This window comes from Acomys russatus, chromosome 3 (genome assembly GCF_903995435.1).
Source record: "Acomys russatus chromosome 3, mAcoRus1.1, whole genome shotgun sequence".
NCBI lineage: Eukaryota > Metazoa > Chordata > Mammalia > Rodentia > Muridae > Acomys > Acomys russatus.
Genome location: NC_067139.1, coordinates 64,174,605 through 64,189,419, shown reverse-complemented (window position 1 = coordinate 64,189,419; position 14,815 = coordinate 64,174,605). Strand labels below are relative to the sequence as shown.

At 40.0% G+C, this 14,815-nt stretch overlaps 1 protein-coding gene across 2 annotated transcripts in view; it reads right to left on the bottom strand.

The window, feature by feature from the left end:
• The window catches only part of Grid1 (glutamate ionotropic receptor delta type subunit 1), a 735,616-nt gene that overhangs the window by 132,824 nt on the left and 587,977 nt on the right, over positions 1-14,815 (bottom strand). For both annotated transcript variants that reach the window (XM_051142026.1, XM_051142032.1), the window contains exon 9: positions 419-520. In XM_051142026.1, the coding sequence (XP_050997983.1) occupies positions 419-520 (102 nt within the window). The remainder of the gene's footprint in view (positions 1-418; positions 521-14,815) is intronic.

Here is a 14,815-nt window from a genome sequence, read left to right as displayed (position 1 = left end):
GGATCTAGGTGGCATTGCTAAAAATTGTTGGGAGTCCAGCCACAAGTGACATGAGTGGTTCTCCTACAGTATGCCCTGTAGTCTCCTTGGGGAGACTCTTCCATCCTGCTCTCCCTTAGGTTACACCGTTATTTGAATGAGAGGACTCCTGGGAACTCAATGGCTCCTGAACATTCTCTCCTGGAACTATATTAACCAAAGAAATCTTACCATCCCCCTCCCAGCCCTGTATTAACCAGAGAGACCTCAACATCCTCTCCCCTATCCTGCATTAACCAGAGAGATCTTAACATCCCCCCTCAACCCTCTATTAACCAGAAAGACCTCAATGCCCCCCTCAAGTCCACATTAACCAGAGAGTAGCCTCTGACTCAGAGACCTGGAAAATGAAGTTCCCAGGACATCCCCATGATCCTACCAAGACAGTCACCACTTTGAGAGTCAGTCCTTGGAGGCGGCTGCCCATGGGCCTCTCCTGCAGACTGCCATTCAAGCCTTTCTCTGAGTCCCAGGTCGCCAGCTGTGGAGGAAGAAGGCAAGGGTAAGGTATGGAAGAGTCTGATATACACCTTAGGGGCTTCCTCCCAAGCCAGAATCTTAATTCAGGCAGGTAGACAGCAATAGTCTGGGCTTTTTAGAGACCCAGAGGCATCTCAAAACCATAAAGAGGAGAGAGATACATCAAACAGAAAGTTTCATTTCCTCCATCATCTTACCTGGAACTCTAGAGTACCAAAATCCCCCCAAAAAAGTCAATTGGTAGGATTTTTGTCTCTGGAATGAGTGTTGATGTCTAATTTTATTCTTTCTTCCATGAAAGCAAGGTAACTGTCTCCCACAATGTGTCCTCTTCCCCAATTATGCCTTTAACTTTCCCTCTGATGGTATCACAATGGGTTACACTGAGGTAGAATAATAATTAAATTAACAAGGACACGAGCTTGTCGATCATTCTGGGGCCTACAATAGCCAGGACTAAATTATCTCTGCCTGTGTTTGCTGTAGTACAAGCTCTGACTTTTAGGGGTATGTAAAGAGATGCCTACAGCCAAGTACATATGTTTGGTATCTGCCAATATCTTTATAAGCTTTAGGCTGTATCCAATAGTCTGATGGGACTCTGATGCATATCCCAAGGACATGAAGAGAACAAAGGTGTTCAAGAGTCACTTTTTCTTCCAGCAGGGGTACAAGGTCTCAGTAACAATGACTGAACTCTTGAGTTGTAAATGATCCTCAATTATTAATTGCAGATATAAGACATATATAGACAACAAACCCTTCTTTTTTGAGACAGGGTTTCTCGGTATTGCCTTGGTAGGTCTGGAGTCTCTCTGTAGACCAAGCTGGCCTTGAACTCACAGAGATCCACCTACCTCTGCCTCCCAAGTGCTGGGATTAAAGGCGTGTGATACCATGTCTGAGGACAACAGACCCTTCTTAAGCCAATTACATCAGAACCTTGATGTCTGGTCATGAGGAATATTAATGCCTCTTGAGCCACCAACCTAACTACATATTGGCCTCTTTTGGGGAGGAGGGCTTTCTTTAACACACTGACACCTTGTTCCATCTGTGGAGATTCTGATTGAATTGGCTGGTAGTGGACAAGATATGGATAAGTTTGTTCTCTCGGTGAGTCTATCATTCAGGCAGGACTGGGAGCCACTACTGTAAATTAACCTGGTAGTTCTCAAGCTATAGTCACGTGCCTTTTCTATGCACTTTCTGATGAGATTATTCATGTCCAACAAGCTCCCAGGATCTGCTGCTGCTATTGTCCCATGACTACCATATAACAAGAGGTTCAAACAGCTCTAGGCAGTGTATACTCTTCATTAGGGAAGAAGCACCAGATACCTGTTTAACTCCAGATGTATTCCTCTGGACATGTGCCACTAGGGCCCTAACGGAGCTGTCAAGCTACACTGAGGATATGTCTACTCTCCCAGCATTCTCTGGAGTTCTGACATTCAACCCTAAGAAGCCACAATTTTAGAACTTGAGAAAACACTCCACCTGCGAGATACTACAACTATAAGACCTAAAACAAAACCATCCAAATGAGATTATAGAATCCCATATCCAACCTAAAAGAAGCCTGTTATCTCTCATTGTCACTTTGGGCCTACCATATACTAATATCCACTCTGCCCTAAACAAAAGGATATTTAAAGAATAAATAATCTAAAGACTAAAATATAAATTTAATTTAGAGCATGACTACCTATTCTAAAGAGCTCCACACCACTGCTAATTAATTTACAGCACACTGGAGTGAAAAGCAATTTGAGATTCCCCAGAATTCTAATCAAAGACATCAAGGATGTTAATGGTATCATTTTCTGAGAACTGAAACAAAGAGAAAGAATAATGTGGCCATTTCCTACTATGGTTCAGAGAAATAGCACCCAAACTCAATGGATTCATAAAGCTGATTTAAAATGAAGGCCAGGCCTGAGGACATGCCTCAGCAGTTAAGAGCACTGGATGTTCTTGCAGAGGACCCAGGTTCAGTTTCCAGAACTCACACAGCTGTTCACAACTGCCTATACTTCCACTTCCAGGAGATTCAATGTCCTTATAAGGCCTCACGAGTATTGAACATGTTTGGTATACTTACACACATGTAGACAAGTATACATCACATAAAAATAAATATAACCTTAAAAATAAAAGAAAATGGTTGTCAAAGACAAAAGGAAAAACTCAGTCAAGGTTTGGGTTCCTGTTTCCTTTGTGTGCTACAGAATGGATCTAAGGGCCAGCAATAGATGGGCATTTTGGCTATCAGCATTTGCATCCCATAACTGCTTAGCTGCTACTAGAGCTGCAGATCCCTGATTCATACTTCTGGAGGTGGGTGGTCTTTGGAGGCCCTTCACCATCATAATGACTCAGAGTATGAAGGCAAGCTTGACACAAACTATGTGTCAACTGGATATTCTATCCTGTGTGGTGACTGGATTCCTATAGCTGTTGCCAAGCATCCTTGGCACAGGGAAGGAGAAATTTGATGCTTTGATACCCTGGCTTGAGTGAGAACCAGGGACAGTGCTCTGCCTAGCCTTCATCATGCAGGCTGTATTTGTACTGAGATTAAGGTGGGCATGAGAATTAAGAATTGAGAATTGAGAATAAAGGCAAAAAGAAGCATGGACTAAAGCCCTTGTCTGCTTAGGTTTTAGCTTGCTTGCAACAAGAGTTCTACCTTTCAATGTGTCACCATGCATGCTTTGTTTCTACCCACCACTAGGCTCTCGGCAACACTACTCTGCCCCAGACCATTGCGACAATTTCCTTATCGGTCTCATTACTACAAAGTCTACTCTGCTCCATCCTCTGTGTGTTGGAGTATAACTAACCAGGCCTAGAGACGGCTCAGTGGTTAAGAACTGTAGGCTCAATTTTCTTAACAAACATATTTTTTTACGAACTTATTAACCAAGAGTACCTCATTTATAACCCAACTAACCTAAACAATAGGAAAAGAAGATTAAATAATACAATAATCAAACCGTAAGGATATCAGTTCCGAGGAATGATCCTCCTGGCATAATCAGCAAGATTTCTTCTGCTGGAACCTGGAGCAACCAGTACCCAGAACCTCAGCCAGAGCCTGGATCCCTGTAGCCTTCCCTTCAGCAGTTCTCTCTAGGAACGTCTCGAAGAGAAGCGATGAACAGCCAAAACAATCCCAAGTCTCCAAAGGCCCCACCTCTTGCTTTTGGCTCACATTTATACCTCCCCTCACAATTCTTCAAGGATGTTTTTTAGCTGGTTAATAACCAATCTCCTCCACATGGTGGTTTGACTTCTAAGGGGATAAACCTCACCTGCTCTCTCACAAGTCTTATTCTCATCCCCCACTTGTGATCTAAACAAAAAACATGTTTAGCTCTTCTTCAAAGAACACATTATTTTTGTAAGAAACCACGGTTTCCAGCATCCACATCGTAGTCACAACCATCAATAACTCCAGTTCAAGGGGATCTAATACCCTCTTCCAGCTTCTATGGGCACCAAGCATACATATAGTGCATAGACATACATGAGGGCAAAATATTTTTATGCATAAAATACATTTTTAAAAATTTCAAAACAAGTCAAAACACAAAGTATATAAATTATGATTTTCTAATAAATTCTCATTTCCTAGAGAGTAACTCTAAATATTCATAAGTCTGATCCAAAAGAACTTTTCCAACCACAAGTACACTCTGATTTTCAGCCCAGACAGTTTAGGTAGCCATGTTATACCCTAAACCCAGGAATCCTACTCTTTCCCATGATCATTATGTGCCCTCCTACACCGTGTGTTCAATCCTTTCTGCTCGGGATGCTATTTCTCTTTGTCTGGATCTGATAAACAATGACTTATCTTTTAAAAATACTTTGACCTTAGAATAGTTTTAGAATAACAGAAAAGCAGCAGTTGTTCCACTGATCATTCTCAATACTCATCTCTCCTGACATTAAGTAAGATACAAATATATCACACATTATTGTCATATATTAGTATGTTACATTCATCACAGCTAATTAATGTTTCTCATGGCCTCCAGGATTTATGCAAAGCTGCACTAGATATGGTCTCCAGAGCCTCACACTCAGGGTACATCTTTGGGGCAGTCATGGGACCTGATTTCCTGCTACACTCTCTGGGACCACACACTGCATCTGGCTCTGCGCATCCCTAACACTTGGTCTCAGACTTCCCTCAGATACCTCTGCTATCCCCTGTCCATGACCAACTGCTGTAACAGATGCCAGTTTGAGGAAGATGGAGACTTGAAGATGTGAGTAGCAGGTTTTACAAATGAGCTATGTATTACAGTCGTTCTCACCATTTGCCTGGACGACCTTAGAACACTTGAGACACCGAAGGTCGTCAATAAATACTTGCTCAATATATTCACTTTGATTCCATTTTCCTACTTATAAAACAGAATGCATTTGTATTTCCTGCCTGCCAACTTGAGAAGCTGTTAAAGGAATAAAATAATTTTGAAATAAGCTATCATAAAACAGCTTAATTAAGAATCACAAACAGGTTATAAGCCATTTGTACTATATAACCTGAATCATGTGTACAGGAAAAAAAGTGTTGATAAAAATGAAACAAAGTAGGTTAAAATGTGTGTGATATGTGTTGTACATAGGCAGAGTAATAGTGAATAACTATTATTACCTGTCATGCTTCTTATGACTGGGAACCGAAATTCAAAGGTGCATCTAAAGCCTTGTCTGTCGTTAAGCTAAGGTCTGTCTAAGCCAACCAAATAAATCCATGTTCTGGCTGCAAGGAACTATGGAGAGCGGGCCTCTCATCTTTTAGAGCAGGTGTGCTTGACTTCTGTCTCATGTCCTATAACTGCAAGCTAGAGTAGGGCCCTGTAAACTTGATGGGTCTAGAGACAGAGTCGTACCTACAGGTGAGGCCCAGATTCATGAAGACAGGAAATATATCTCTATTTTAAAAAGTGGGATGACAGCAAACCTTTTTGTTAATATTCAGTCAAATCTAATGGGAGAACATTTACATCAAAGTGGACATCATAAGAAAAGGAAAATAAAAAGCCTTCTAAGCCCGCTATCATCCTTATCTTTGGTTCCGAAACTACTTGGGACTTAAAGGTTTTTGTTTTGTTTTGTTTTGTTTTCTTTTAATACCAACCTTCTCTCTTTGGCCTTTAGGCAACCTATAGCCTGCAAAGAAAGAAGAACTACTTCAAAGTGAAACACAAATTCTGTCTTTCAGACACATCAAAGTGCAACCATGTTCCAGGATTCAGGATGCTTCATGTTGGGCAAGAAGCTTATTATTCTCTTGGATGAGGTCAGAGCCCAGTGCCTGCGGCTGAGGCCATTTGCACATCCTTGTCCAAATCTTAAGACCAGAGTTGGTGCTTTCTGAGAGTGGCAATGTATCATAAAAAAAAAAAAAAAAATCTACAAGACCAGAACAGATCAAGATAGTTCCAATGAGAGAATCCAGTGGAATTTATAATAATCCCCAAGCTTGCAGGAAGTCAACATAGGGGGTAACTGAGCCCCACTCCCACCCTAAGGGCATATGGTGTTCCCTGATCAGAAGGCAAGGAGACGACTCAGTCAGTAAGAGCCAAATGAGGCTGAGAGACTTGATAAATGGGAAGTCAGAAAAGCCTTTTACTTGCAGAAGTTCTGACACTTAGTCACACAGCTCTAGACCATTTCATTTGTGTCTAAGTACACCGACTGTATTTTGTAGACAGGATTTTGTTTATGGGATCAATGAATTGATGGCCATAGACACCCGCTTTTGACAGCTGACCTGTCAAGATCAGTGCCTGAAAAACTAATTTCCAGCACTGTTAAACAAAACAAGTACTGCTGCTAGTTGATAAGAGCTGTGCTTCCATTCACCGCGGAGATCTGCATTGGCCAGACCAGAAACAAGGATGGAACCAGGGGTTACGGCAAGTCATTGCTTGGAAGGAGATATATGGGCTCAAAATCTGATTGTGACAAACAACTGTACCAGAGACCAGCCAATTGGAGAATAAATTTCACAAGCTACTGGTCTCAGAAAAAAAAATGTATTTCCTGAGTCAAATGGGGGTGGTCTTCATGCTGGTGTTTCTAAGTTGTAAGATGTGAGGATTCAGAACTTTGCAGCCCCCTTCTTAGTAAACGCAGGACTATTAACCCTAAGCTGAACAAGCCGCTTTTGGAAGATTGGGCTTTGTAAACTATCACTTCATTGCAGATGTATTTAAATCATAATTCTCTTTTCATGGGGAATGGGAATGAAAAGGAGGCAATCTGACTGCTTTATAGCCTAGGGGGGCAGTTTCATCGTCTCACTGATTCTTGGACCCGAGTAAGAAAGTAGGAAGGGAGGGAGAGAGAACAGAGATGGCTGGGGAGCCCAGAGAAGGAAAGGAGAAATGGAGGGAAGAGAAGAAGGAAAGTTTATTGACCCCAAACCCCATGTTTCATCATATCCAACACCATAATAGATCAACGACTTGTAATATCAACTGCTACCACTCTAGCTGATAGAAAGGTCTTAAGATAAAATTAGAAGTAGGAACTCATTTTATAACCATGTCATCCAGATGGCTCTACCAGAGATAAGGTAGTGTGATCATTACCAGAGATAAGGATAAATGTGAACTCTAGCCTTACCAACCTATGACTGCCATCACAGAATACTACAGATGGCATCAGGTGGGGCGGGGGCTTTTCAGTGATAGTAGCGACAGTGTGTGGGCTTATCATGTCACTTTCCTGAGACGATCTGCCCTCTGTTATTTTCATTCATTTGCCCACTTTTATTGGAAAACAAATGGGCTCTGTGTATGTTTCAGAGCATCATAGCCTTGGATGGAGAAAAAGGTGAAGAAGAATCTATCATTTTGGGTGAGCTTGAATTGGACATTTAGCCAGCAATGATTTCAGAAAAGAGATCACAAGTCCTTTATTTTTTGGGTGGGGGTTCTGGAGATTAAATCAAAGGCCTTACACATGATAAGCAGCCACTCCACCAGTGAGCTACTTTCCCAGCCAATTGCCAATTACAACTCATAAGCAAAGCCAAATCAAGGAAGACGTGCTTAGAAACAAGACAACATCCGAAAAGCCAAGTGTTAGCATCTGAGAGTAGAATGTTAATATCTGTGGCCAAGGTTCCTAAAGCAGTGTCTAACTAGATGACTCCTATATGGGACTCTGGAATGTGAGAGCCACTAAGATGGGGTATAGAGGGTTTAAATTACAGAAGTCATCACTCAGCACCAAGTTAATATATTACTACTGAGAAAGGGGTATATACAAGCTTCTATATATACCATAGGACATTATATATATGTGTATGTGTGTGTGTGTGTACATATATATGTGTGTGTATGTGTGTATATATAGTATATATACTATAGAAAAGTGACTGACTTTGACAGAGGAGAAATGAAAGACTCTATCTCAACCGAAACCATTTACACAGAGAACTGAGTGCTCAGTGAAAGTTATACTATTTTAAAGCCAGCCCCAGCATAAGCTGGATGACTGCTCAGAGGGTAAAATTGTCACAAGAAAAAATGAAAGTGTGTAAGAGGACAACTGTGACATACAGAAGCTTCATGACAAACCTTCAACAAAAGACAAACAAAAACTTGTCCAGTGATGCTGGAGAGAAAGATGAGAAAGACTGGTAACACCACTATTGCCAGGACAACAGGCTTATGAAGGAGGCAACAGGAACACCAAAGTGTTAGGGTCTGTTACTCCAAATCCAAAGAAACCAAGCTCTCACTGGGATGAAAAGACTGACAGCACCAAAGGTGCAATCACTAATGTGTTTCTGTCAAATTTCTCCCTCCTCCTTCCTAGTTTAATGACTTACACTCCTCCTAGCAAATGTGTATAATTATATTATTATATGCATAAATTATATATAATATGTATGCATATGTAGAGTATATATTATAACTAAAACACAGAATCTTATATGAGGGAAAATATATTAGTTCTTTCTGAATCTAAGTCAATTCATATAAACTTACAGTTCCAATTATGTTCTTGAAATTATCATGATTTTATTTTTCTTTATGGCTAAATAAAATTCCATCATTTACCACGTTTCATTCACTTATGTATCTATGTCTGTGCACACACATATATACATGTGGTTGCCAGATATCAACACTGGGTGGGGTCTCTTAGTCATTCTCTGCCTTATTTTTGAAGCCAAGTCTCTGTTTGAACATATAACTTCCCGCCAAGGATGCCTCTGCCTCTGACTCCCTGGTCCTGTTGAAAATATGTGCTGTCACACCTGGCCTTTTATATGAGTTCTGGAGAACCACACTCATGTTCACACATGTGTGCAGCAAACACCTTACTGACTGAGCTGTCTCCTGAGTACCCTAAATTTTTTTTTTTACTCATCTACTTATAGGCATCTCGACTCTTTTGTAGCTGTTTAGAAGAATGCAGCAGTAAACACAGATGTGCAACATCTTTATGAGAAGTCACTGAGTACATATCCAGGAGGGTGTCACTTGATTATGTGGCAGATCATTCTCTTTTCTTCCTTGCCCTCCCTCCTCTCTCTCTCAATCTCCCATTCTCATTTGTTTTTGTTTATTCATCTATCTATCTATCTATCATCTATCTATCTATCTATCTATCTCTCTATCTGTTTTAGAATTTTCCATGCTGACTTGTTTGTTTGTTTTAGACTAGCCCATGCTGGTTTATGCATATAGGTTTATGTGTGTGTGTGTGTGTGTGTGTGTGTGTATGTATGTATGTATTTAATTTAGAATCTCCCATACTGATTTGTTCATTTGTTTAGTAATTTGATTTTTTTAGAACATTCCATACCGGTTTGTTTGCTTATTTACTTGTTTGCTTATTTATTTATCTATTTATTCATTCATTTATTTACTAATGAATCTCTCATACTGGTTCCCACAGTAGCTGCATTAGTTCACATTCCTAGTAGTGAGGCATAAGGGTCCTCTCCCCTCATCTTTGCTGCTATCTGTTTCCTTGCTACTCTGGGAAAGGTGAAACAGAAATTCAAAGCACTTTTAATTCACATTGCCCTGATGTCCAAGGGTACTGAACATTTTTACAAATGTGTACTGACCTGCAAGCTGTCTGCTCAGTTCATTAGTCTACTTATTCAGTAGAAAGTTTGTTTAATTCTGTAGTTCCTTATATATTGTAGATTGACCCAGATAGTAGAAAAGGTAGCTGGCAAAGGTTTCTGCTGCCCTTTGATCTATCACTCTAATGACAGTTCCCTTTGCTGTGCAGTTCTTTTCATTTCATGCAATCCCATTTGTCAACCCCTAGGGTCCTTTCCAGTGCTGTCGGAGTCCTGTTCACAAAGTTGTGGCCTGTGCCTATATCATGAACTATTTACTGTTTGCTTCTCTCTAGTAGTTGCAGCAAAACCGAAATACTTCAAGATACAGGCACAGGCAAGGAAGGCACACATAGAACCAAGTTCTCACTAAGTAATTTTCTAGGAAAAAAGTCATGACAAAGCACTCGAGAGTTATGGGACAATGTTGAGTCTACATATGCTTAATACAGGATGCACAGTGGGCCTATGTGAAGAAAAATTAGACTTAATTTTCAAAAATAAAGAAAATATTCACAAAGAATACATTTGAAAGTCTAATATATACAATAAATGTGTATATTCTCCTTCTGAAGCATGAGAAAATGCAAAGCTCAATAAAAGTAGCCTAAATCCAACACGGACATTACCAAAAAAGCCTTTGAAGATCTGGACTGTAAAGCATGCAGCCACACTAGAAGATAGTATGGTGATGTCTTATAAAATAAACATACACTTACCATACAACCCAGCAAATCCACCTCTAGGCATTCTATAAGGGAAATGTAAAATATTCTCATAAAAAGATCTGTATGAGAATTTTCACAGAAGCTTTATTCATAATAACAAAATAAAATAGAAGCCCCAAATTGATCAGCTGATAATAGATAAGCAAATTGTGGCATATTTATGCAACCAAAGACTATCTTAGAAAGAGAAATCAGCAGACTACAGATACATGCAACAACATGAATGAAGCTTAGAAGCATTATAGTAAGTGAAGAGGCCAGACATGAAAGATTCCATATGGCATGACTCTATTTAAATGACAGTCTCGCAAAGGCACTATTACAAGTAATGAAAGTAAATCCATGGATGCCTGGGGCTAGGAATGCAATAAAGTATCATATGCAAGAGAAAGTAGGGGTTCTTGAGGGTAGTAGAAGTGTTCTATATTTTGAGTGTCCTGGCCATTTGGCAAGGATGATTGGGGGGAAGGATTCTCAAAGTAACAGTACAAGCCATGACAGTACACTTGAGTGCTTCAACTTCCAGGAGCTAGATGGTAGCTAGAAATTACCTGTTGTGAGTGTTGACTGTCAATTTGACAGGACCTAGAAGCAGCCTAGGTGAGAGGAGCCTTTGGGCCTTTCTGAGGGATTATCTACATTGATGTTGGCCTTTGGTGTCCTTGTGGGGGGGATAACCCAGATTATGCTAATTGAGGTGGGAAGACAAACTTTAACCATGGGTAGCACCATTCCATGGGTGGGGCCCTGAACTCAATAAAAAAAGAAGACATTAAGTTGATCAGAGGCCACCATCTCTGCCTCCTTGACATGGCTGTAATATGAGCAGCTGTCCCATTGTTTCCCACCAAGATGATCTGTTGACCTTGAATTGTGAGACTAAATAAACTGTAGATCCATTAAGTTGCTTTTGTCAGAGTATTGTCACAGCAACAAGACAAATGGCTAATACTCCCATCAGTCTAGAAAAACTGAGTGCACCCATTCAAATGTTTAAGCATAACATAAATCATGTAAGGCAGCAAACAGTTTTAATTCTAGCACATGGAAGGCTGAGGCAGGAAGAGTGTCATAAGTTCAAGGCCACCTGGGATGCATAACAAAACTCTATCTCAAAAAACCAATCACACACACAAAAGGTAAGTGAAGCTATGCCTGCAAATAATTCCATGAGGGTGTTCATTATATAATATTAAACATAGCTTGTTTTAATTTTATCTATTGCTCATTTTATTCTGTGAGAAGGCATGCAATTTGCCTAAACACAAGGGCTGCTATAAGTGGCTGTTCCTGGTTTTGTTGAAGCAATAAGATTGCAAGAAACATTCTCTCTGGCACAATACAGTTCTGTAATGTGTGAATTGTTTTACAGAGAGGAAGCATTGCTTTTATAATCACAAGAAAAACAATAAAGCGATTTTCATTTTGAAACTACACAGTGATCTAGCTTATGGCTGTAAGGTTGGCTTTGTATCTCTCCTTAATTGTCTTAGGTGTATTGGTTTTTGTCTCCTCAAATAAGCCGAATGTTTTAGTAATGGTGCAGCAGAAGAAGCCAGGCTGGAATCTCATTTCTTCCACTTGTGAGCCTGGGATCCTTCACAAGTTACTTCAACTGGTCATACTCTTTCCTTGGGTTCAAATACCCCTATCCGTAGCTCCCATTAGGGTTTCTTTCTCTTGTGTCTACGCTATGCTCAAACCCATACTGACAGCTTTCTAAGGCTCCCTAGTTTGGACCAACTGGAACTGACTACTGTGCACATTACTCACAATTCTGACAAGTTACGATCTGCCAGCCTGCTCTATGCATGCTGAAAGAAGTGGCAGGTGTCTCCCATCATACTCTCTCTAAACTCTGGGCCACCTCACACTGGTCGTTTCTATTTCTTTGTGCTCTGTTTCCTACTCATTCTATAAACCCACTCTTATCATCCTCTCTCCCATCTTCAGTAATGAGAATCTCCCTTTGGAAAATCTATAATGCTCTGGCATAGAGCTGTGGTAATGCTTTGCACAATATATTAAAATTTCATGTCTATCTATTCAGAAATAGACTATCTCACTTTTAAGACAGAAACTACTGCTTCTTCATTTTGATTCACTCAATAAAATCTTACTAAGAAATTAATGTGTTTCGTCACCCCCTGGGCATTTCCTCATTATTGCCTGTGATATCATGTTTTCTGAAAACTCTAGCTTTTCACAAACCCTTGTTACTCCCCATATCAGAAGCTCTACAAAAGGCTGGCTCCTTCAGTGCTGAGTCATTACAATGGTACAAAGTCTATGAGCTGGGTTTTCTCTTTCAAGTGATTTCGTGTTGAAAACTAATATTTTGAATTGTGGAAAGGCATTGGTTAAACAGATTAAATAAATGACATTTAAGGCAGAAGATGTAACTCAATAGAACTCAGACCTAGTACTCACAAGGTTTGAGCCTCAGCACCACAATAAATTAATAGTTGATTAATTAATCCATCACCAAAATGGCTTATTAAAAAGGAACTTTGTCATCACTCTAGACCTTTGTCAGTGTATATGTTATATGAATCAGCAGAATCTCACCTTAAGCCCGTCCCTTGCCAACTGAATCAGTGCCTGTACACGGGCACAGGAAAGCTTGAAAAGCACAGCCATTGGATTATAGTATCATCATATGTTGTCCACAACTTTCGGTCTACTGATATTCTTTATCTACGAACCTCCACCAAGTTCTAGAGTTTTCCTTATATAATTTTGTAAGATAGAAATTATTTTATTGTCATCTCCTTCTTAAAATTCACATTTTCTCTGATATATGGGTAATCTTTACCAAGGTCTCCAAGGCTCATTAAGAGCTAGTCCATGTCTACACTTCAAAATCAATCAACACTACACTTTCCACCTGTCCCTCTAACCCCCACCTCAGCAGATGACATTGGCCACCTGTCATGTTCTCTCTCCAGGCAAGGTCCTTTCTATTAAGGACTTCTGGGTACAGCCTTCTTTCTCTTCCCTGATAAAGCTTATCTCTCTGATTCACATCCCACGCTTGGCTCGTTCTCATCTGGCTGGTCTTACCTGATGAGTTATACTTTGGATAAAGCCTTTCTAGGTCATTTATTCTAAGTGCTAGCAATATTTTCATGCACAGGGTCTGGCTATTTCCTTCACACTCTAAAACATTGTTTTGTGAAAAATGCCTTTCATGCTACCTAGGATATTTGTTTGGTTTTTTTTTTTTTCCACTGTCACAAACTAAACAACTGACATGATTTCTGGCCCATAGCACACACTTTAAAATATCCACTGAATGAACAAATAAATTGAATATCTATGAGGGATCAGCAAGCTTTTTCACAAATGACCAGACAATGAATTCTAAAGGCTTCTATAGCCACATGATCTTTATGGTAAAATATTCAGTGGGTTTAAGTGCTTCTGACAAACTTTACTCATAAAGTTGTAGGGTGGATTAAGAACTGTGGACATCACTTAACAGTTAATGACTATCAGCACATTTATTTCTATTGTTCCCCTTTTCCTGAATATTTCCCCCTTTGCCTGAATTGTATTTCCAAAGCACTATCTCTCTTCAAAGGTTTAATTTGTTTCTTATTAAATTATTTGCTGTGTTTGAGCAGATGTGGCTAGTCTTCCTGCATTTGTAAGGCATTATGCTAACCCTTGTTCATGGCAGATGTCACACTCAGATTTCCACATCAGCCCCTGTAGCAGCTTGTATTTTCTAAAGATTATTCTGACACCATCACTCCACATGTTTTTCAGTCATATGAGCACCATGCTTCAGGAACTCCCCACGTGCTCTTCTGTGACGTAACTTAGCCATCTCCTATCAAAAGTAGAGTTTAGAAAGTGGGTCTCTGTGACTTCAGGCCATTCTATTATAGATAGCAAGTTCCAGAATAGTCAGGGCTATAGTGAGACACTGTCTCAAAAACAAAACCAACAAATAAAAAACAACAATGAAATAGTCATATTCTTCTTCCTTTCGTTCTAGTCTGAATCTCACACTTCGTGTCTTTGAAGTGTGGGTGGAAAATGTCAGGCTCTCTCTGCCTTGTTCTCTTGAGATGTTCAGGCTACAATAAGGATCTGCACCCTTGACATCATTGGTATTTTGAGCCAGACAATTCTTTGTCTTTTTTTAAATGGAGGACTCATTATTCTGTGGCATATAAAATGTTTTGCAACATCTTTAACCTTTATCAATTAGATGCCAATAGCATCCCTCAGGATAATGATAAAAATAATCTCAGACGTTGCCAAATCTCTCTCGGAAGAAGGACCACTGAGATACTCCACGTGCAATGTAAATGGTACAACACTGAGACCACCATGCTTGGGTAGAGCAAAGGGTATTTCAGCTCTCAGCCCCAAATGAGATCAGCTTTCCAGCCACATCTTCCACGGCACATTGAAATGTAGTACATCACCAAATGACCCC